The sequence below is a fragment of the Corvus cornix genome, chromosome 2 (assembly GCF_000738735.6).
Source record: "Corvus cornix cornix isolate S_Up_H32 chromosome 2, ASM73873v5, whole genome shotgun sequence".
Lineage (NCBI taxonomy): Eukaryota > Metazoa > Chordata > Aves > Passeriformes > Corvidae > Corvus > Corvus cornix.
In genome coordinates this window covers 9,256,593-9,282,007 of record NC_046333.1, presented here as the reverse complement: position 1 = coordinate 9,282,007, position 25,415 = coordinate 9,256,593, and the positions used below count along the sequence as shown (strand labels likewise).

Here is a 25,415-nt window from a genome sequence, read left to right as displayed (position 1 = left end):
TGCTGAATATTCATTATGAAATGCTTGTATTTAAAAATAAACCCATTAGATTTGTTTTTATCACACAAACTTGTCTTTCACCATGTGCCAGTGACCTGGCATGGTGACTGCATCTCTGAGCCTTAGGTCTCCATGGAAAATCTTCATATTTTAGATTTCTTTTTTTGGTAAAAATATCCAACAATATGTAGGTAATGTCAAGTATTTCTATGAGTGAATCCTAAAAATATAATGCAAAGTTATTTAGCTGTTTTCTACCTTGTCCTTTAAAAGCCCATATGGGGCTACTCTCTCTTGTCCTAGGCCCCTATCTCTACCATATTACTTCCAGCAGAAACTGTGTGCTTTCCAGCCTGGAGTTGCTTCTGATTCACAGAGTTGCTCATTTAATAACAGAAGGCATTCTGTGTGACTAGAGCAAATATAAGGAAGGGGAAGCATATTTCTCCTTTTTCAAGTAGAAAGAGAGGTTAATTCACTTTTATAGTCCTAATTTAGTTGAGGAACAGCATCTCTCCTATAATGCAGCAGAAGCATTTTCCCAGTCTGCTTTAATTCCTGTTCCTGTCCTGAACATTTAGGATCCAAACTTCTTATTTCAAAAATCAGTGAAGGCCTGTCAGTGCCTATACCAGGAACAAGATACTCCCTTGGAGACTGTTTCACTCTATATTGTGGAAATATGACCACCTGCAACACTGGAAAATGAGGCATAGAGGAGCAGGCAAGCCAAGGTTACAATACCAACAGGACTAGTATCAAGCAGAGACATTCAGAAAACCTTGAAACCTCATGAAGCACTTAAATACAATGTACAGGGCCTCCTTTTTTAGTTCTTTCTTCTTCTTGAGTCCTTGTATTGTCTGAATCTGGATTTTTCAAACGTATTCAAATGATTGAGTCTTGACAAAATTACCAGTTTTGAAGAGGTAGACTTTTGGTTTTCTGACATGTTAAGGAACACAGTAGAGAGGTCTCATCTCAGGTCACTGTAGTATCTGGGCAGTTGACATTTAAGATTATTATGAGAAACCTGCAAGACCAGTTGACAAAAATAGGAATTTTATAGCAAGGCTCACTTAGATTATTTTAGAAAAGAAGTCTGGGTTCAGTTGCCTGACAAAGGGCACCTTGAGTTGTTTCAGGTGCTGTGCGTATTCTGCCTAGTGTCCTGACACTCCAGAAAGGACTGAATCTCCCACCAAATGTCTCAGTTCTGTGTATTTTAGTCTGTGGTATCTCAGATGGCAGTAGAATACAATGTTTTGGCAACAAATTTCAACCCCATTTTATTACAATAATAGCAGTAATAACAATAATAATGAATATGTTTTTAATGCATGTATCATATAGACATGCTTAATATATTTGTATCCATGTAGGTATAATACAGATACATATCCCTGTAGTTTTCAAAGACAAACACTGATACTGAGTATTGCAGAGTGCTTGGCACTGACTGAAGGTGGGAGAACCGAGGTGTAGCAGTTAGTGAGATTAGCAATCCTCTTTGATCTGTAATTGCAGCTGTGTGGTTCGTGCTTTTGTGTGCCGTGCCTCCTGCTGGGGCAGGCACTGCACACTCAGGAGCTTTGCAAGTGAAAACATAATGTGCTTTGTTATTCTCATAGAAAGGGGAGGGAGAAACCAAGCAAAAAATAACAAGAAACAAAAGCAAAGTACTTTTAGCTTCCCTTCATCATAAAGGAAAAAAGAACACAGGAGGAAAATAGTTTCCATATTTTTAGGCATTTGTGAGTCACCCTAAATCTCTTAGGATATTTTAGTAAAAAATATATTAAAAAGTCTTCTATGAAGTAATGAACTCGTAAGTTTTTCCTTGTGACATATTTCAGTTGCTTTTTTTAATGTTTCTTTTTAACTTCTTCAGGGTAAAGCATCAGTTATCCATCTGGGAATGCAAATGTTGTGAAGTGAGCTATGTGGATTGCAAGAGGAAAAAAGACTGAGTAATCTTTTCTGTGGTTGGCTGTTAGGATTCTGTAGTTCTAAACTAGACTATCAGTAGTAGCAATAAAGGTGTTCACATATCTGGAAAGGTAGAGGCTAGGGGGATAATCCATGGCCTAAGGTCACTGTCCTGCCCATAAGGACCTTACTAGTAACTGTAGGGTCTGGGCTTAGGAAGGCATGATGGAAATAGAGAATGGGTTAGAGAAAAGTTGTAGTGTTGTCAAAGAATGACAACAAGGGAATTGCATCCTTAGAGAACGTTTTACCAACAATGCAGGTAAAGGCTTGGAAGTTCTGGAATAATAAAAGGCTCCAGAACCCAGTTGTCATTTGAGAGCATGTGGACACTTTCACATCCATTATGAAATTAAAGTATTACAACTAAAAGCAGACTAACTGAGCAGTAATTACCTTTTATATGTGTTCTGCCTTTAACCCAGAATTACATAAATTGTGTGTTATTACATCATCAGATGTCAATGGGCAGAGCTGCTGAGTATAAAGAAAATGAGGATTTTCTGAGAGGTAGGGAGGATACAGGTATTGTCCCCACACTGTCAGCCATAAGCAGCTCTCTCCCCCTTCCTCACAGTGGCTCCGTGTCCTCATACTTTGTTGAAATTGAGAAGTTGAATAGCTGAGTTACTCAGATGTAGTACTCCCGCAGACTTAGGGCACTTGAGGACTGTTTTTTCATTAAAAAAACCACGTTAACTTAATGTTTTTAGTTACGTAAAATTGCTAAAAATTGTTATGGCAATTACTCAGGAAGTGGCACAAAGTGTTTTTTTATTTAGCTGTTCTGCCATCATATTAATAGCTAAAGGGAAGTTGAATTGATAAGAAAAAACCTCTTAGCTGTAAAAATCCTGAGTCTCTTCTAAACCAAGTTTTAGCCAAGAGTCTGCCAGTGCACGTTTTTCAACAGCAGAATAACAATACAGCTCATATTCCATGAGCACCATTTTCCCCCCATGTACCCCTCAGTAAAAATGTTCCAGGAAGTTATACAAAAGGAAGAGAACTGCAGATACAGAGATTGTTGTTCTGGTCCTTGACCTGATACTCTCCAACTGCCTGCAGGAAACTGAAGCCACCTTCTCAAAAAAGGCCAGTGCTTGATGTGAATCTGATAGTTAAGTTTTATTCTTAACAAAGCTAAAAGAAGCAGCGGAGTATTATTTCCTTGTACAGAGTAGTGTGTAATAACACATCACATTTTGCTTTTTTGACGTAGCATTAATGAAACTATTTCATATCTTTCAGGCATTCTTGTCACAGTCTCATGTTGGTTTGAAAGAATACTTCAAATGAGGTTGCATTGTAAAAAATAATAATTCATTTACTCATCTGAGCATAATTTTAGTATTCTTGTGCCTTTACTTCTGATGCATGATAGACAGTTTGTAGAATAGAGAATAAAGGTTTGGATTTTTAGGGTCATTTATTTGTTGCTTTTTTTGTGTGTTTTTTTAAAGTCTTAGGATTTTTTGTAAACACTGCATTGATGTAGAAAGCATTGCATACACATTGTTCATTGCTTTCTGCAGAGTATTGCATTCAGAAACAACACAAAATTAGATTTGTAACATATTCATCAAATAGAAAGTCTCCAAGTACAGTTTTAAACATTATGTTTTAATGTTTTGGCAGAAGTTCAAATCCTGAAGGAAAAAAATATTTTTTGAATAATACTGGTTCATTAGAATAATTTAAGAATTTTTAAGAGGGCTCCCATATGAGGTGCCAGACTGATTCTAAACCTCACTGAATATCATGTCTCACAGAATTATGCAAATGCTGGTCAACTGCAGACTGAAGACTCATGTGTGGAACTTCATGAAATATTAGCATCAAGCATTTTTTGGAGGAAAAAAAATAAAACCCAGTCTTTAATTAATGAATCTTTGGAATCAACTTGCAAATCTATCAATGGGACTATTGTAGAACAGCTACTGTTCTCAGGATGCCTCCAAGAAATGAGAGAGCCCCCTTCTTCTAACCTCAGAAATCCCAAGACAGCATCCTGTAAAGTCAGTGTAACAGGCTAACAGGGAAATGCAGGGCTGTTCTTATCTCTGCCACTGGCTTATCTCTGTACCTTGGACTTTTTATCGCTTTTAACACATCATGCATTACAGACATTTCTGTGGAGGTTATTCTCCTGCACTTCCTTTCTCAGACCCTCTTATTTTTTCCCATTTCCTCTTTTCTTGTACATTTTTCTTCTTCAGGTGTTGCATAGTGAAGTGTTCACTACTACCTCTGTAAAACTGTGGTTCTCCTTCCAGTGTTTTCTTCTGTACCTTTTACTGTTTCAAATTTTCTAAGTTTCCTCAATCCCCTTGATTCTCTGTATTTCCAAACAGAAAAAAAAAATAGAAGAAACCTCTGAAGAAAATTCTGGTAATTCCTTTATGAATTAGTATGTTCCATTCTTTTTTCATTGTGTATGTTCTAGGTTAATTATTGTTACTAGGGAGAGGCTGGATTCAGCAGACAGAGCCAGCTCTGGAGTTCAGAGCAGCTTGGTGTAGCAGTGGAGGAAGCTGGGAGGAATTCGCCTGATTGGTGAATAGGGATGTGAAAATCCCCATTCCTTTCTCTTTTCCATTATGTCCCTCCTACCTGGAAACTCTCAGTAGCAAAGAATATCTAGGAGATGTTAGAGAATGAGCACAGAGGAATCTGTAATATGGAAATAAAGATTACAAAGGAAAAACAGCAAAGAAAAAAAACCAGAAAAAAGGTAGGCATTTGAACACAAATTCCCTGCTCAGATACTTCAATTCCATCAAAATCAACAGACGTTGGAGGCTAAGTTAATGAGAGCTGGTGTCTCTATGGCTACAGTATAGCAAAGGCTTTTGTTTATTCTTAATGGGGAAAAGCACCTATATAAACTCCTGACAGCATCCATCCTTCAGGGTTTTTTTCCTTCATAAATGGATTTTCTTAAGTGCAGTTTCTCCTTGTTGTTTAAAGGAGTGTAACAGATGAACTTCTAGAATCTGAGAGGTTTAGTCTTCTCATGATCTTTTTCTTTTTTTCTAGAAAGAGAAAAACAGTCTTTTGTGTACTTTTTAGGAAGGAACCAGATGATGAATTCTGGTGCTACTCAGCATCGTATTTGTCATATTTCAGAATTACCTCTAATTTTCCTGGCTGCCTCCCCATATTGCTTTAATCATTAGGCTTTTTCTTAACTACATCTCTGATGTGTGTCATTATGGTGGCTGCCTCTCAACAACTAGCCTAGGGAAAAAAACATCTCACTGGTCTCACAGAGTAGGCAGAGCTGCTTCACAGACACAACAGCAGAATGGATTCTAGGACAGCTGGCTCTACTGCCAGCCTCAGAAACATCAGGGTGAGTCAGGAGTAATTAGAACTCAATTACTGGTCAAAATCAAGACCATTCACTCTCAGTTCTTTCAAATATGTGTAATTTCACAAAAGTAAGTAGAAGCAGATCATTTTACTCTGTAATAAATATAAACATCTTTCTGAAATGACTTTTGAATCAATACAGGGTAGATTTAATTTATCAGCATAGCAAAGTATTGTCCTAATTCTGTCCCTTGTCATTGTGATGCCCATGTAGGTGGTTACAAACACTACAAGCCCAACAGGACGTGAACAAAGCCACAAGGTGCTGCTGCACATGAATTGTTTGTCAAGAGATAATTTGTATTGATGGGGGCAGCTGAGTTCTTGATAGCTTAAAAAAAAAATTTAGTAGATAAACACTTTTACCATTTTTTGATTTTTTTTTCTGTGGAAAGGGAAAAGTTTTGGGCATCTTCAGTAAGTACAGCTAACTTTGATGTGCAGGTATCCTTGACCTGTTTCTCATAACTCTGTCCCATCCTAGAGGATGCTGCGGCTTCATTCGCAATTCATATTTCCAGGGTAAATTGTTTAGATAAATCTTGATGTCACAGTCCATTGAATTTTACCTAATATTATTCTTTTTCCTTCAAGAACTCCAAGAGACTATGACTTTCTTCATTGACTTTCATTATGTTTCTCCAGTACATGAATAATTAATGTGGATGACTTTGGACTGTTTAAACTCTTTATTAAAGAAATTACCGAGTGTATATAATACTGTCTCTTCCATTAGATGAACACAGGTGATTTCAGCACTCTAAATTAACATTACAATGTGATTCAGAATGCATGATAAGGGTGTGAAGCTGTTTTTCCTCTTTTCTACATCTTCAGACCTCAGTATGGATATACAGACAGATTTAGACCAGTGTTTGGGTCCTGCCTTCCTCTTTGGAGCTCTTCTGTAAGTGTAGCTCCCAAACCCATGTGTGCTGTTTTTCAGATTAGAATTACTTCCCTGCAATAAATGACTCTGAACTAGCACCTCGCACTTCAGACTTCTCTTGAGTTATAGGATTCTTTTTTCCTTGCAACTTGTTTTTGCCAAGTCCACGTGATAATTTACCCAGCTCAAATTAACTGTGAAACAGAGATGAAGCAAAAATGAGAGGGATTTTTTAAAAAGTCTGAGGAAGGGGGACCCTATGTGGCAGGCACTTGGTCATCCTGCAGCTCTTGGTACAGGCATCATTGGTTAAAAGATGCTGTGCTGTTTTCTAAGTAAAACAGAACAGAAAAGGCGATAATAGCAGAGAGGTCCTCTGCAAAAAATGGTTTCTGCCTTTGAATTCTGCTTAAGATATTTTTGGGAGAGGAATATTACCCCTAAATATTGGGTAATTGCTTAGTTTTAGAGGCAATATAAGTGGATGAGAATTGCTTTAAATTCCACTTATGTTTTCTTAAGCACCAAGGAGATACTCATTAAGAATGTCTGCCAAATAATGAAAAGAAAATTTTGGTACTTGTTAGAGGGAAATTATAAACATGTCTATTTTCCTTCTATTATGGAAATAATGGGAGTTTTCCCAAAACAGGAGTCACAACTTTAAAGAAACATTTTTAAAAAATCCCTGTCACTGAATCTGGCTCTTGAAGACCGAATAGTTTCAGAGGATGGGACATAAGTTTCTTTACCCTGTGTTTTGGATAGTTTATCTGAAAGATCTATCTTCCAAAGCATATAACCCCCAGACAGAGTTCCTGTTTCCTCTAGCTAATGGTTCATTACTTCTTTGACCCAGCTTGTCTTAACCCTCACTGTGGAAGACATCTAGAATTATGTTACAATTAGGATTTAGAATTCACTCCCGTACTGCAATTTTGTAAAACAAGTATGCTGGAATAGACTGGCAGTTAGTGATGGGCAAAATGAGGCTGACAGATATAATGATGACAGCAGTTCTTTCACAGAATAAGTATCACAGAGGCCTCTGCAGTGCAATGCTTGCTGGCCTGTGTGCAATGATATTGAGGAAGGCATTGCTGGTAATGTGAGCTTCAATGTTATATCTTATGGCTATGGATAATACCAGAAGGTTTTGCTGCCAACAGATTTTGTGGGGAAGGATATGGTACAGGCAATGGCAGGTAAAAATACCAGGCTGCTTGTTGATGTATTTAAAGAGTGAAGTGGGACTTAGACCCAATGGTGTTCAGCCTTCAAAATCTCTGCTAAACACAAAAGAAAGTTTTGCTTAGTTACAGTGGGCACTGGGTGATTTCAGTTCCTGCCCAGTAAGGAATTTAATTTTAGCAACTGATGACCAGAAGATATTGAATCACAGTTACTGAAGGCCTGCTCTGGACCTTTATGACATTTTGTCTACAGTTTGTGAGTACTCCAATTAACAATTTGTAATTTTGAAGGAACAGATCCTACATTTTATATTGTAAGGGTGTTATTTTTTTTTCCCAATATGGGACACCAGAATGGCTAAGATCTTTCGTTTGGGGCTGTGTTACTTGAGTAAATCACATTTGACCCCTTCTGCCACAGTTAAAGGTAAAAGATTTCAGTCTTGATCCTAAGAGGCAGTAATTGTAATGTTTTAAAATTATCTTCTACTTATTCTCCAATAATGGATTAATCTCCTAATTTTTAATATAAATAGAGAGCATGTTAATGTTCAGCATAATTAAGTATTAGTGGAGCTACTTGTTTGGCAGGTTAATCTGTGCTCCCCATTTGCCTTTGAGTGAATGGTGGTCTTGCTAAAGAAACAGAGTTAGAAAATGTAGCAGTGAGAGAGTTTACTGTAATTTTTCAGATGAGATAATGCAAGTTCTTTTAATGTTTACTGTGAAAAAGTGACAAAATGGCAGCTCAAAAGTATGAGCCACTTTCTGAGCCCTGGGCAAATGCAAATGCTGTTCCAAAGCTTTCTTAGTGATGGACTTTCAGTATCTCCTCTCTTCATGACCTGTTATTACTGCTCACATCTTCAATTATTCTTAGTAGTGACCTTTTCTCAGTGCTCCCCAGAAGAAAAGCCCTACATCATTGCAATCATGGCATTAGTAATCAGATAAGCTAATAGTATTTTCACCACAAAGCAATTCCTTTCTTTAGTGGTGAACATGCTCAGACTACTTACAGTGCAAAGGAAAATATCTATTTTTTTCCTCTAAATGCAGAAAGGACAAAGTAAAGATTTACATAGTGAGAAATAATAATATACATGACAGCATTTCTGTACTATGCTGCCTATTTAGTGCACCAATCCATACATGTGGAAGGGCAAGTGATAGAAAGAAGGTAACTGAAGTACTGCTATATAATATCATTGAGGCTTCAGGGGCAAATCTTGGCTGTAAGTTTAGTACTGAAATTTTTCCTAATGAATAAAAACTCTATTCCATGATGAATTATTCTGGCTAGAGTCATATTTCAATATACAAATTAGTGTGTATGAAAAATGATTGAAAGAAGGGGTAATTCTGAGATGAGGAAGTGTTAGCACCATATGGTAACACTTACAGGAAATCTTTCCTTACTTTACTTTGGAAACTTTTCATGTAAAAGATTGCACAGTCCTGCAGTTAACCACTGCAGGGATTTCTTTTGTCATCTTTATGACTGTTAATTTAGATTAAAGACTGGATTCTTCACCAGGGATGAGTGCTCTGTTGTATGAGGCTTTGTACATGCACATAGTTAAAAAAGAAAGGAAAAAACCCCTTCTCTCAAGAGTTTGCAGTGTTACAAAAACATCAGGCACCTATTACATCCAAAAAATATAAAAGGTGGAGTAAAGGAAGAAGATCAAAGCTCAGTACCTTTTATGCTGTCATATGTTTTTCTCACTTTCTCTGTTGGGAGAAAGACCCCCTTTAGTATTACGTGCCACTTTAATACAATCCTTGACCACATTGATTTAGTGTTCTTTCATCATTAAACAAGCAAGTTGTTGATAAACCACCACATGTTCTGAGGGCTTCATAAAATACCTTTTTCAGGGTAGAACATTCTGGATATCCTGGTTGTGCTAGAAGAAGGGAAGTGGAGGGCGCCTCTGGAAATGGGTGGACTGGACTGCCAGAAATTGCCATCAAGCAATACTGATAAGGTGACAGAGCTGTTCACCTGCAGGAGTGAAAGGAGAGAGCACTGTGTAGGAGGGGCAGTGCCAGGGAATGGCATGCACGTTTGGGAGGGTCAGGAAGGGGCAGCTGCATTCTGGTGGTGGGACAATGTTTTCTTGGAGAGTAGGAGTTAAAAGAAAACACTTCTCAGTAAGAGAATGGAGGAGTTTGGAACAGAAAAAAGAGCAAGGGAGAAAGGGGATAAGAATGAAAATTTAAAAGATAGGGCCAGGGAATACCCAGGTTTTTTATCAAAGTGAATGCTAAAATTAAACTAAACTAAGGAAAGCAGTTGGTTTTTCCCAGGCAATTAATGAGTTTTGAGTAATGAATGTATACTTACATTGCATGTGCACGTACTCACCTATATAACACGAGGGCTTGGGAAACTGAGATGAACTCTGCTTAAAGCCTGTGATCAGCCTGAAGTACATTTTCCCCAGACATTCTTGCAATTTTGTGTAATTCTAGACTTGCTAAGCACACATGTATGGCAGGCAGATGAGGATGTGTTGGATAGATCACAGCTTTAGCAGACTGAGCAAATTTATCTCTCACCTCTATTAGTGAGAAGCATATCTCTCTCTCAAACAGATGATTTCTCCCATCAGTTTTCTGCAGGAAACTTTGTTTGATTCTTGCTACCAGTGTGTCCAGATTATCATTCATTATTGTTGGGCACCATCTTGGTTTTTTCAGTGAAAGCTATCCCAGTTGTGTGAGTTGAGCGCTTCTAAAATGTAATTATTGGACCCTATTTATTAACCCTACTATGGGAAACTAAACATGTGACTCACTATTTAGAGTCATCCAAAGCTGGGGCTAAAGACACAAGGAGGGACTGACCTTCCCAGGTGTTTCCTTGTTTCTTACCCTCACAGCAGTGATGAGCTGTACTCACCCTTCAAGGTCTCCTGGCTTTACCTCCCAGCCAAATGTGAAAGAAACAGGTAAATGTGGGGTGAATGTTCATTCTGAACTATTAAAATGTTAAAGATTTTGGTTAAGGGAGCATGTAGTGGCTAAAATTTTGTCATGGGGAGGGGTTGTTAAGGTCTGCAAATGTGAGGAGATGCTGAGTGCTTACATGGAAGTTGTAGTAAGAGAGTAAAAGGTAGGGAACCCTGAACAACACAAAGGATTTAGAATATTTTTACTTTTCCAGTTTCAGAAGAAATGTAGCTGTTCTTGCCTATTGTTTGGCTTTTTGTTTTGATGATTATAAGACAATTTTTGATAAACAGGGTCTATGACCTACTTTTAAATTTTAATTTAGAAAAATGCTTACAGGATTTATGGCATTCTTGGAAGAGATGTTTAGTTTAAGATCATCATGAGTTGGTTAACAGGGGGAAAGGACAGAGAAGTAAACATAATATAAACTATTTGAATCATCAGTCAATGTCACTTTTTAAAAAATGTTTTCCTGATAAGTGAATTTTTACAGTTTTTTCTAGATGAAGTTCAAGTGATTTCATCTGCTGCCTTGACTGTCCTAACCTTCAGATCTCCTCTTACAAGTCAAAACAAACAATACATTCCAGTGCAATTTAAACTTTCCTATTTTTTCCTTTAGGAAAGCAGAGCTGCTGTATGATGGAGAGAAAGAAATAGTTTTATTAGTGTCTCATGAGAAGAATAACTTGAAAAAAATTTAAACTTTTAAGTCCTGTACTTTCAGCAATAGTTTGTGATTATGTTGTGATGCCTATCTGAGAAACAGCCCTGGAGATACAGAGGGGGAGGAAAGGGAGGCAGGAGAATTTCCAAGGCCCTATGGAATCTCTTTTTGTGGCTATTTAATAATGCACCATGTAAATGCACTGTAGTATACATTATATACAATATATTCACCTGATTTGTCACTACTGAGAGGTGGGGACCGGGCAAGTGTTAATAAAGAGTTGAATTTCAATGCAAGTTACCACTTTAAATTCTACATTTAGCTAAGCAACGTATGTTGGACAATTCCATGGAGAATTTGTTGTTTCAGGGCTTCTGTGTGAAGTGAGAGTGGGACTTTGGGTTTGGTGTTTGAAAGTATTATACCAACAGCTTATGTGTACTGGGAGATTATTTGTGATAGGGAGATTTCTTTTTTTTGATGGAAAATGCAATGTAATTTTGTTCCCATAAGGCATGAACTGAATTAAATATATTTTGGAGATGATACCACTTCACTCTCCAGTGTTGACTTATTACCATTACCAATCGTAGGTAGATGATATTTAAAATGAAATATGATGCTTCCTAATGTTCCAGCAAATAGCAGGAGATAAATTAGTAGCTAAATTAGCATATTGACTGGTTCAGTGAAATATGCATAAAAATCAACTCCAGAAATAAATAACTTGAAACAAAATATTTTTCAAGGCAGTTTGGAGGTCCTTGTCTATTTTAGAGCAATCATACATGGATATAGTTTACTATGCATTGACTTTATTAATTTGCTCTCTAAGACATAGGTTTACAAGTCTAGTCACATCAGATTCCTTGCTGCAGTGAGCATCAAATAAACAAGAGTTATTAAAAGAAACTAAAACATGATAATGCCAGTTTTCTTTTGTGCTTTTCAAGGAAAATATATTGGTCAATAAAGCAAAATCAGAGTTCTGTATAGAGGTAGCTTGGCTGTTGGTTTCTTTGTACTTAAGCAGGCTCATTTTGTTCATCTTGTATCTGTATTTTTCTGCTTCTGAGAGTCTCAGTATATTATTATAGGATGGCCTGCCTCTGGCAGGTGGCTACAGACAGCAGGTGGCTGTAATCCCAGCTCCCAGGTGCTTCAAAATCAGTGGAGTCTAAGTGAACCAGTCACTGTTTTAATGTGCCATTCCATTGGAAATATTCCTGGCTGAAACTTCTTATCTGACACTTTTTGGATCTACAGCACTGCAGGATGGGAAATAACTACGACACTGCCTGTCCTCCCTCCATCACAGGACAACTTCTGCAGCACTTTGGACACAGATTTTCAGGATTCTGGTTTTAATTATTTTGTAATCTTGCAGGAAAACAAGGAAGAAAGATTTTTCCTAGACATAAACCACTTTTTTAGAAGAGATAACTTCAGATTTCTGGAAACAGGAACACCGAAGTATACCTTTCCATGTCTAGTTTATATTGGTGCTTAAAGTCTTTATTATTTTTATTTTTTTTTCCTGCTAGAATTCCTTTCTAAAGTGATCACTGTTATTCTTTTAGTTAGATTCTTCTTGTGCTGGGAACTCTGTGCGGATGTGTTTTGGTCAGTGCCTGTCATTCTTGTCTGATGTTTTTTATGAGTCAGTGTACAGTTCAGGCATCCTCCTGCTTGGCTGGGTCAGTACCAGGGCTGCAATCAGTTATCTTCAGTGAGTTTCCAGACACTTTTTCAGGTCAAGTGGTTGTTACAGCAGACTTGTCTGGAGCAAAATCATCCACATCTCAAGAATATGTTACAAACCACAGTTTGTGTACTGTGTAGGCACATGCCATTCTGCCATACTCTGCATAAAGAAGCTTTCCTGTTCTGAAACTTCCCTTTCAAAAGGTACCAAATGCATATCCACAGTTTACTGGGGTATGGATAAAAGGATGAGAGAACTGTTTTATTGGTGTGCATATTGTAAATCTGCTTAAGGTGTGTGAATATTGTAAATCTGCTTAAGGTTTTGTGTATGTGGTCTTTGCAGGCAGATGTGGGATGGATGTAAAAGACTCTTGGTTCTCCAACATGTCTTGAATTCACATAGCTGGGCTTACCTAGCTAAATCCTGCTGAGACACAGCATATTCAGGCTGAATGATGTGCTAATACAGTTACCTGATGAAAAGCTTTGCAGAAATTCCCAAGTCACTCTAGCCCACCAAAACTTTTCTTTTAGTAGGGTTAGGAGCCAGGTAATTCATGGTCAGAGGGTTTTGAGCCTTTCAGTTCTTTTTATAAGGACAGCTTACATAATCCACTGGACTCTCTGGTAAATAGAGGTGCTGTACTCTGTGCTTTCATGGAGATAGGCATGGCTGGGGAGAGAGGATTTGCTGATGTGTTTGGATCTGGTGTAGTTCCTGGCTGGTTTCTTGATGCAAGGTGTGGAAGAGTTTAAGAGTGTTTAATAACTCCATATATCCATTTATAAACAGGGTATTTCCCAGGAAAATTAAAAGGCTTAATTGTGAAAATGTGTTCTAAAGGGCAGTTTTTGTGTCGAAAATACAGCTTCATTCTTCAGATTTTCTCCAGTCCTAGCTCTTTATCTTTGTCAGAAAATAAAGAAACAACTGTTTGGGTTAACAAAGTGAGTGCCCTTAACAGTAGCAGGATATTTCATAGTGCTTTTGAACTTGATCCCTGTCTCTGTGCCCCAGTGTGGAATGACCAGAGCAGAGGCACATCTTGCCCATTTCCGTGCTGCCTTGGCAAGTATCAGTGTGGGCTCATTTCGTTTGAGGACAAAGGGAGTAATTGCTGTTGTCTCAGTGTCTGGTTGGGTGACACCAAGGGGACAGAACAGTTTGGTGACAGGGGAACAGTATCCATGAAGATGTGTACAAGTGAAAGAGCTGGGATTGCCAACCTGGATGAAGTTTCTAGGGTGAAGTATGGAGCTGGTGTAGCAGGGGCTCATCAAGCAGCAAGTTTGGGAACAAATTTCCTATTTTAAATGGAAAAAATCCAAGGATATTTTTCATAGACCTATACTGATTTGTCAGCTCTTTGTGAGGTATCAGGGTGTTGGTAGGGATGGCTTAATTTATAAGCCTTTCTCCAAGGAGTTAGTGCTCCTGAAGTCTTAGGCATGGTCAGTGGTTGCATTTACTAAATCCAAACTTAATTTGTGCAATTTATAGGCTGATTTATAGGCTTCTCATTGCAGTACTAATATTGTTAGGATGCTGTTGGTTTCTTGATGTATATTCTTGTAGGGTATTGCAGCATTACTGTGCTGTGGTATAATAATGTACTCAAAATTAAGAGAACATGAAGTCCCTCAAATTACTAAATGAGAGAGACATGCATGGAAAAAACTGAACCCTCAGTAGAGGAATGAGGGAAGGAAAAACATCAAAGGTTATTCTGGACATAGCCAGTCAGTAAGATGTGCTGTCTAATAGGACCTGTTCTGGACTTTCTCTACTGCCCAGTTTGAACTCCCAAGGCCAACCAAATCTCTGACTCTTGCTGAGCATTTAACAGGTCTTCAATATGCACTAATTATCCACAGTTTGAAATATGTATTAATTTTTACCTTTCTTTTGGGTTTTTAGGCTGCCTGTTTGAGGATGACCTTTGCAAGTCTTTTGAAGTCTGTGTAAATGGTGAGTCTTCAATGTTTTCTTTGATGATTGGTCTGTCCTCCACTCTGTAATTGCTATATGCTTGATTCAATAAACAAAATACATATGTGAGTGAAAAGAAGGAGAAAAGGAAAAGTACCAGGTATGACTATTCTGGTCAGCAGTTAGGGGAAATTTAATAGATTTATAAATAAATAAATATTCTTTCAACCCTGAGCAGAAACATCTTTTATATGAAATAGATTGTAATTTAATTAAACACACTGAAATATGCTAACATTTAGTTTGTCTTAATATGTGTGAAAATAACTGTTTTGTTACCTTCAGATTGTTGTTCTTTTTAGAGGATGATGTTGAGTAATTATCAGTTTCCTCTTCTTCAGAAGATTGTTATATATTATAATAAGAAAGAAGGTCTCAAAGGAACACTGCAGTTGTTCATTATACTGCTTCCTTTTTCTGTGATTTTACTTGAATTATGCAGAAATAGCTTTCTTCTGCTGTCCTTCACAATTTATTTTCAGTAAGTCAAAAAAGCCAACACAACGTATGAATGGGGCTAATGGAAAAGTAGGAAAGACGTTTTCTAATAATAGTTGAAGATCGTTAATGTGCTATATGAAATCATTTAATTCCTGATGAAGGACAAAGGATGTTTAGAGAGAGATCTTTGAAACAATAACTGTTGTAAAATACATGTATACGTGATGAAAGGAGGAAGGGAGTCATTTTAATAGTGTCTTTTGACATGGGAATATATGGAAATATGTAGATCTGTAATTAGGGGGTTTAATTTTTTAAATTAAGTATTGTATATGAAATTTTTGTTTGTGAATTTGTATCATAAAGAAGGAGTTTTGTTTTCCATCAAACAGAGAAACAGTAATATGGGTCTACTAATAAATTAAGATATTAATAAACTTTATCTAATGAACATTTACGAGTAAATGAGATTAAATTTCCAGTACTGTTTAACATCAGACAAATGTGAATTTGTAAGAATACTGTGTTGACAATTCCCATGATTGACACCAGCAAGGGTAGTGACAGATTTCTACAGTGGTGCATTTTGCTAACTGTCAGTATTTTTCAGTGCCTCGGCTGGAGTCTTCCCCAGTACAAGCAGATTTAATCAGGTTTAATCATAGGCCACTGTTACATGTGGCAGACAATGCATAATGGGGAATTTATGCAACAGATGATAGTAATGTCTGTAACTTAAGGTCTCTCTCTTGTGAAGACTTTGCTCTTCCTATAAATGTAACTTCCTAACTTCTTGCTCTACCTATTTTCTTAAATGAAGATGCAGTTTCTAAAATCTCCATGTGACACTCATTAGCATGCAAAATTAAATTATAGAAGTTTTATTTTTGAATTTGCATGGACCTTTTCTGTAGATCTACTCATATTTTGGCAATACTCACTTAAAGAAATGTCAGTAAAGAATAAGCCAGTTGCTCAATAATATTTCCTAATGGCTGATCTTGTTTAAAAAAAAAATACTTGCAGAGATTCTGTCAACATGTTTAAGGCAACTGCAAAGTATTTAATTCTCTTTTTTTGCCCCAGCTGGGCAAATGTTGTTTAGAGTGTACTTTGAATGCTGTCCTTGATACAAGTGAAGATACACCATTCTTGAGAAAATAAACAGGATCTTTGGAAGATCATACATTGAAGTACTAAAAATCTATCAGAATTTACTTTTTTTATATGTACCAGAAAGGAAGTGGGCCTCTTGCATCTGAGCAATCCTTTACATTTTTCCTGCCCAAACTGCTGCTGAAATATTTAATATATCCTGATATATTAAAATGTGAGCACTTTCCTGGGTTGAGAGCTCAGGAACTGAAGTTTGTGGAGGTCACTGTGCTCAGAAGCAGAGCTTACTTTGTGTATTTCAAGGTCAATGAAAAGCTTTGCCTCCTTTCTTGTCACACGAGTAGGTATTTCTGAAGGACAGTGTGAAAGTGGGTAAGAAACAGCAGCTACTTTTCTGTAGCATCTTTGATGCACCTGTGATCTGCAGAGCTGCTTTTGACTCCTGCAGGAAGGCTGATAATTTTGATCTTTTTCTCTGCCTCCAGTGGAGGCAACTGAACTGACCACATCTTCAGAAATAAAACTAGATTTTGCCTACTGAAGACATAAATCACAGTATTTGCTATCTCACATTATGTCATCAACTGTGGACTTCAAGTGCATTTCATGCATCAGACTTGTAAAAGCATAACCAAAACACCAACAACGGAGCTATTTCTTAGCTTAAAAAACCCCCCCTACTCTTCTTTCCTTCTCATTTCTTCTGAAGAGAGATTTTGACTGAAAGATTTTGATAAATGTTCCTTTGCTTGAGGAAAAAATTGGTGTTGAAAGAATGTTTTCTTTATTGTTAAAAGCAATGTAATAGAGTTCTAAGATCTCATATAAGCACCATAACTAAGATAAGCCCTGCTTACATCTGTTTAGGTCACATGCCATTTTTGCAGGGCAAAGGACCTGCTGTAATAATGATTGTTGACTTTTCTGCCACTTTCCCTCATCGTATAAAGGTCTCTTTTGGCTTCAGTGATGGGTTCGCACTTATGTTTGTTTAATAGCTCCAGCAGCATTCATGCAATATTAATTTATTTCCACAAACCTTTTATCAGTTTTCTGAGCTGCACTGACTCATCAAGTGGTTAAAAAGGAACATATTGTTTCATGTTTATTTTAATGGCATAAGATTAAGCCAGGCAAAAAGACTGAATTAGTTTTCCTGGACTCTTCCTCTGCAAAGCCAGGACTTTGAGAGGTAAACTGACTTAGATGTCATTTATTTATCTTCTGGTACATCATTACCTCTTTCTTAGAGTTGGAGGAGCTGACATTTTTACCTATCTAAAATGCTTGAAGCTTGAAAGCCTGCAGCTAAAAAGACTTGATAGGAAAGGTGAGTAACTAGAGTCAGTGAGCTGCAGACTCTAGTAGGAAGTTACCTGGCATACTATAAGCTTGGAAATGCTTGTCCCCCAATAAATGCTCAGAAGCTGTTACAGATGCAACAGGAAGCAAATAACATCTTAATTAAACAAGATATATAGAAGGAAAATAATAATATGAGGAATAGTATTTGCAGTGAGGATATGTGTAGTGACATAGCAGGGGGTAAAGAGGGATATGGCTTCCACACGTTCATGTACATTTTGCTGTCTGGGTTAGAAGTTAAAGCAAAAGAATTTGCCCATGTCTGTATTTTTTCCATAACAGTTCTGCCTAGAATGTGTTTGTATGAACAGGAAAGAAAAAAGCATCAAGAGGGAATTTTTAAAGGATCTCTGAGACAGAAATCCTTTGCTTACCCTTGAACAGTCCTTGTATTTATATACTAAATTTAGTACAGCTGGATAAGTGGGAATATGTCATGTTTTGTTTTGCATTTTAAGTGATAGATAAAGCAGTTCATGTAAAACATCAGCTCGTATATCTTCCTTGTTGGAAGGTTTAAACAAACTGGCTCCTGAAAGCAGCAAAACAAAGACAAGTTCTTATTCTTTCTCATGAAATCATGCTACTGAATTCTAGCAGTGCCACTGGGAAAGACACTGTGTGGTACAGATAAAAGTGTTCATTTCAAAATAACCATCCCTTATTGCCCTCTTTAGTCCCTCTATTAAACTGCTTGAACTCCTCATTTAGAAGGGTGGCATTCTTTCCTTTAGCTTTAATCTCCAGGTATTTTGCTTCAGAAAGCAGCTTTGTGCTGTGTTTTATGTGGGCAGGGATACCATGATATCTTTGCTCCTATCAACAGATCCTTTATAAATCAGGGCAGTTTTATTTATGAAAGAGGTTGTGGCTGCAAGCCTCCTTCCTGCATGAAATCATAATGGGGTTCATGCAGACGAGATCAGATAGTAGAAAACAACTCTGTGAGGCCAACCAAGAAAAGTTAATTAAATGCAGAGTTGGCGCAGAGTGCATTGTTAAGTCAAGCCTCACTGACAAACACCAACCTTCTCCTCAGAAGACACGGTCTGATGTCTGCAGCAGTGTTTGAGGAAGCTGTGCTTCTAAAAAGCTGGGCAAACAGCCCTGCACAGCTGAATCAATATTGCTTTATGTATGCAAGCTGCACTTGTTAGGAGGGACTTAGGTTAGCACAATGTGTCAGAGGCACCCAGGCATTGCAGTACAAAGTCATGAACCTTTCCAAGTTTGGATCTCTGCAGGTAGTTCAGAATATTAACACATTTTCTTTTTCAGCTACAGAGCTCCTTGAACATTTGGAATGTAAGTGATTGCATGTGCTGGTGATGAGCCATAAACGGTAAACATGTGCTACAGATGATAAGGGAGAGAAGTCAGGATCCCTGAAATAGTTTCTTGAACTTAATGTGTTATGCTTTGAGGTTTTCCAGACCATTGCCTTGTAGGATGGGGTTGCAGAGGGAGATGCACCTTGGCATTGTTTAGCTAACAGATGTCTGCAGCAACATCTGCATTTGCAAGGCACTGCTCTCCAAAAGCTATTGAATTTTTGTCAAATGACACTATAAATCTGGGCCTAAGCTTTCCGAGCCCTTTCAGTAAGCATCAGTGCTTGTTATAACTAAATTCAGACTTCTGAGGAGTAACATTAAGTGGTACCTCTGCATGCACTTGCTTTATTGTTCGTAGAGAATTTCTGTGCTTTTCAAAGATGTGGGGATTCTTCAGAAATAACTGAAGTTCTAATACCACCTGATGTAATTTCTATCTGAATTCTGAAGTAAATGGGAGTGCATGGATGTTTGCATTAAAAACCTGACCAATTATTTAAATATTGGGATTTACTTCCAGTGATTCTTCCATACCACTTCAAAGAAATAATGGGACTTTTCTGTCGGACACTTAATTTTTTAAAATATGCTTTGAATAAGTAATGTCAGAAGAAGTCACAATCTTGTGTGGTATTCAATGAGTAAAGCTTAAAATCTGCCATTGTATAATGGTCTTCTGAAAATCCACGTCTTTAGAAGTATTTACACACTTCATTCAACTGAAATCAAGGGTGAGTTAACACCTAAATATTCCTGAGAATCTGTGGTTATGAGGATGGTGTCTTATTAGGAATATTTTACATTTCTTAAGGAAATACACACACACACTGTTTGAAACAAGTCTGTGGAAATAAACACCAAGATTGAAATAGGCTCATTTTTTTTGCTTCCCACACTTGTTCTTCATTAGGCTATATGGCAGTTATGTAATAGGAGCAAGTACATAAATGAAGTTTGTTTGGGAGGAAGACTCCAATTTCCCATCAGTCTCTGTCCTTCTTTGTTAGCTCTCACTTCCCCTGAGCTATTTGAGATATTGGAGGTGAAATATTAACATTTTAAAGTCTTAACAGAAGGTTAAAATGTCAGTGCAGTGATGACTTCATCTCCTTTACTTTGAAACAGTGTGGTGGGGTTTTTTTTCCTCATTGAAAAAAGGCCCATCTATCTTCCAAACTATGTATTTGTGTCTTGTCTTTGTCTCAATGTGGCTTTAAAATAGCTGCCTGTGTGATGGTGGGATAGAAACACCCAGCACAACTGGCATTAGAAATGGAATAGTGATCAAAGTTACAGTGAAGTTACACTCCTCTTAGGAAAAGATGTTTAGCATGATAATGCAACTGTGGTTATCCACTGTCCCAGCTGCCAATAAAAACTTTTTTGTGGGAGGTTCTTTTTGTGGAGAATCTCAAGGTGCAGCTCCTGCAGGGCAGAAAAGCATCACTCAGACTTCACCGGCAGTGTGCTGTTCAGCACCACGTATGAGAGGCAGCCATAAATCTCCCATCAGCCATAGATAATCCTTTATATTCCCATGTCCTGTGCTAGTAAATAAGTCTTGGAGCTGCTGAGTGCTGCACAGTGTTATTTCATGTGGACAGACCTCCTTTTGCTCAGAGCTCAGGCAAGAACTCTGCTGTGTTGTCACAAGGAAGCTTTAGTTCTATCTTAATGTTGTAACTTGTGGTAGTGTATTTTCTTGCTCCAAATATGAAAGCATTGGCTTTCACAGAACCATTGTAAGAAAATTGTTTGACCAGTGTGGTTTTGAGTGATTTTGGGGGCATTTTGGTGTTCAATTCAAGAAGTTTGATTACAAGATTTCACCTCTCCACCAGCAGACTGGGGGAATGTGGGGGCTGTGTGTGGGAAGGTATGACATCACCAGAGAATAACCATAGTTATTTGGTATCTCGCTCTATTCAAATTATGCATTTGTGGTGATAAGGTGGATGAGTCTCTAAAATACAATGTAATGATCTGATATTAAGTAGGATTAAAATTCTGAAATTTTTGGAGTTGCCTTTTCTTTTCTTTAGATTCAGTATTTCTCCCTGAAATATTTGAGATGATATGAAATCTTCAGCCTTACGAGATGTATTTATTAAAAAAATCAAACCAAATCTTACTTTTCTGCTGTTTTTTAGGAACATGTAATAGGCTTTATATATACAGTTTAGGGTCACTGAACATGTATGTTATGCTAACGTGCTAAATGTTTCATGAAAATATATTTGTGTATTAGAGATACTGTTTTTATCATGTATGTTATCAGTGTGTGGTGGACTTCTTTGTTTACTGTCTTTGGGTAAGCAGCACTTTTATTGGGCATGTTCAGAGATGTTCCCTATTTCACTATTGTATTACATTTAAGAAAAACCCCAGAATTTTAACATTTGAGAGGCCATGGAAAAGTACAGCCTGTTTGATAAAGGCATTAGGGATTCTCAGTAGGGTTTGAGCCTGATGAATGATGAAACATGAGAGCCTGAAAAGGACAGTGTGGTCTGGAGAGAAGAAGAGAACACCAAGGGATAATGTTCTGGCAATGAGGTGGAAAGCAAATGAATCCTGGTTTGGAGTGACACTGCAGCAGTGAGCCTCTGCTCTAAATCCATCATAGTTTGTCCTCTTCTTGTGTCAAGGGACATTCATGAGCATGGTTTACTTCATGATTAAGATTTTTGAGTTATAGCTTTTGAAAAAATAGAATAATAGGCAGTTTTTTTCTTTAACTGTTCACCTTTACTAAGAAAAAACAAACCAAAACACCAATTAAAAAAAAAAAAAAGCATAAAAAAAATTATGAACAAAAAGTAGTAATAAAAATTGTCAGAAGAGAGGAGATGTGAAATTGGTGAGTTGGCAGTGACAGCTACACAGCTGTATTGTGATTATTGAGCGGCTCCAGATTTGAATGAGAGATGTCCTTTTTTCCTGGGCTTAAAGGGTATCTTTCCTGCTTAGCATTTAGATTGTTTAAAAATGTGTAATTCCAAAAATGAAGTGCTTAACAACTACTTGCTTATTTTGGGCTTCATCTATTCTCTGTCAGAAAGGAAACTGGTGTTTGCCTTTGTCCCCCTGAATATCAGTGACTATTGTCTCAGTGTAGCAGTAGTTAGTTGGTCAATCAGATTTATTACTGAGATGCTTTGATAATTAACTGAGGCATTGATGGGAATGTCTAAAAGAAGACAGACTAGAAAACTTTAAACCCTGCCTGGGAAAACTGTGCTTTTTAAAATATTGATGCTGCTTGTGTCTTTCTTTTTGGAAACTTCAGTAATCCTGTCTTAATAGTACATAAGCTTAAGATATGAGGTCATGAATCAAATATATTTTCAAAATGTACCAATTTTGCAAGGACTTTAATGAATGACTTGACTATTCACTCTCTGCATTTTCTTGAGTGTGTAGGAGGCAAAGATGTAGATTTCTTAAACATATTCTGAATAACATTCTTTTGGATGATTCTTTACAGCTACAAGTTTTCTGTGCAGAAGATGCCATATATTTTTTCCCTGTTTTTCTGTCTTTTTTCTTCAAATGTTCTTTTAAAATCCTTCTGCCTGTTTGCTGCCCAAACTGCATCCCCTGACTGCTATTGCATTACAATAATCATTTAGTGAACACCATTTTGTTTCTGACTTCATAGTGTTTGACAAGCACTAATAGTCATTTGACTCTCAATCTACCTTTAGACAGTAAACATAATAGGGAAAAAAAGATTTATGGTTTTCAGGGGGAGGATGTTGTGGTCCTGGCTAAGTAGCTTCTCAGAGAATAATAGGAGAAATGAGTAGAAAACCTTACAACATGGATCACCTGAAAGTGTATCTACTGCAGCAGAGCAAAAGTGGTAACAGTCTTTGCATGAAATAGGGATTTGTTTTGTCTCAAGATAGCTTGGGTGTGAAAAATACATACAGTAATTATTGACATTCATTGTGTCAAGTAAGAAGCCAAGGAGGAGGGGAGGGTATTACTTTATAATGTTCTAAAGGAGATGCAAGCTTATATGCACATGAAAAACATAAATACATAATATATAAAAGTACTTTTTAATTACCACTGTTGTTTCGAATACATGTACTAAAGAGATTCAACACTTGCTTTTCAAAAAAAAAAAAAAAAAAAAAAAGAATGTAGAAGTTTTTTCCTAAGCTGTGTACCTGCTACTCAGAGTCCTTGATTTGGATTGATTTTGATGTTCATCCAAAGTGAACTAGAAAAGATAAACCTCTTTCTTCTAGTGCTTAGAACAAATGCTTTGTAATAGAACTGTGAGAGGCTTTTATTGTTTTATGTCCTCATTTAATAAACAAGAACAATCTGAAAGTTAACTAATTATAGTGCTGTTGATTAACAGGTAAGACCTGTTAATGAAAAGTCATCCTGTATTATATGCCATTCCAAGCCCTTAATTTAAAAAGAGTTTCCTTTCATTCCCTCCAACCTCCATGGCAACAGCAACAAAAGTTCCTCTAGAGGTAGACAGAACAATAAATATATTTTATGGTCCCAAACTATTTATTGTAATTTGGTCTTTACTAAAATAGGTTTGGCTGCTGCTCTGCATAAGTTGAGTAAGTTGGTAGCTTTTGCTGCTATGTCAGCATGTTCCTCTAGTGCCCTGTGGTAGGATCAGTGTGATTTAAGGCTGATAACTGCAGTGGATGTTGAGGCGAGTAAGGGATTACAACATTTAATGTTTGGACTCTTAACTCTGCAAGGAGCAGCATCTGTCAAATGGAAAATGCTGTTGTTTGTAATGTAATGCAGTAAGCATTTGTGTTAGTAATGAATTTGCAATATTATGATAAGGTTGAAAATGTGTACCTAACTTATTCTGTTTAATGTTAACACTTTTAAGATTGTATTTAGTCTTTCAACTGCATTATCTCGAGTCTTCCAGAGTTTAGATTGTATCATCATAGTTTTTTTCCTGTAAGTAAAAATACAGGTATGATTGTGACCAGCTGCACACTGTGTGATTTTTCAATGGCAAAACCGTCTATTTTTGTCTCTCTCTATCTGTTATTGAGCTGCAATTGATGATTTCTCTATCATAAACTCTATACTAGATGAGAAAGAGGTGCATTGCCCAAACAGAAACTATAATGTGCTGGTGGGGAAAAATAAATTGAGGGGAGTTGAAAACTACTGAGACCTTTGTTCAGATTTTTTTCTTTGCCCTGTAGTCCTCTCTCTTTACTCCACATTATGCTGCTGTATCTCTGTTTCTGTGAGGTTTAGATAGAAAAGGTATTAGGGGACAATTTGATGAATGGACTTTTGGATGGCAAGACTGCTAATAATTTCATAGTTTATTGAACACTTATAGAAAGCAATCTGCAATACCCAGTCACAGTGGAAACAGTTTAAATGGCTTGTGGATTTCCAAAATTAAATCAGTTTGTTTTCTTTGGAGGAGGAGTAGCTTTCAAGGTGATAGTGTTTTGTTTTCAAATTTTAATTAGTTTTCTAGCTTTAAGTAGTAAACTTGACTGCTTCTTGTTTACTGTGACTTAAAAAAACCCCAAACCTTTCCAAATTATAACTTTCCTGTTAGTCTTCTGATTTAATCTTTCTTTCTAGGATGTTGTTTCACTTCCAAGTTAGAGATGTGTAGATTTACTAGATTTCTACAATAATTAAGACTTCCTACTTTTCTGACAGCCTGCCTTCATATTAGTGGAATTTTGGTGATGGCTTATGCTGAGTAATTTAGTGGAACAAACTGTTCTTTCACTGACAGTAGCTGTTAGAAAAGTTTCCTCTCAATTTTTACCTGTAATTTTGATTGATGTCTTTGATGAATGATTGCTTTTGAAATATTTGACTTTTAAACTCTTTCACTTATTTTTTTTTCTTACTTAAAAATTTCTGTGAAAAATAGTTGGACAAAAATGGATCAATATACAGTTAAGAAATACTGGTCCTGTTCCATGTCTCAAATTATTTTTAATTAATTCCAATTTTGTTATGGTAAATCTAACTTTAGATGTCAAACTTCCATGCAATGTTTTTGTTACAAATGTTTGAAGTTCAGTCTAATACTAAGATTTCTCTTCTCCATTGTCTTTGTGCTCCTCCAGTTAAGAGCTCCCCCACCAAACACCTGAGCCAGAAATTATTATAACTGAAGAAATGGAGAGCTGGGCAGAAAAGGATCCCTCTTTCAGCACTGTTTTTCTCAGTGGTAAAGGGTTGATGGATGTGCCTAATGTTGCAGTACAAATTATAAATCCATGTTCACTAAAAAGGCAGTCAGGTAGTTAGTGCCCATTTCGTATCTCTGGATCCACTGCATTCACAATTAGAACTCAGGCATTCTTGCTGGGCTTTATTTCAAATATCTCAAGAGATTTATCGTAGC

The 25,415-nt window shown here is 37.0% G+C and overlaps 1 protein-coding gene across 3 annotated transcripts in view; it reads left to right on the top strand.

The window, feature by feature from the left end:
• The window catches only part of PTPRN2 (protein tyrosine phosphatase receptor type N2), a 651,283-nt gene that overhangs the window by 55,686 nt on the left and 570,182 nt on the right, over positions 1-25,415 (top strand). For 2 of the 3 annotated variants that reach the window (XM_039548283.1, XM_039548281.1), the window contains exon 2: positions 14,703-14,753. In XM_039548283.1, coding sequence (XP_039404217.1) covers positions 14,703-14,753 — 51 coding nt within the window. Of the gene's footprint in view, positions 1-14,702; positions 14,754-25,415 lie in introns of those variants that run through there. The other variant, XM_039548282.1, reaches the window with a different exon arrangement.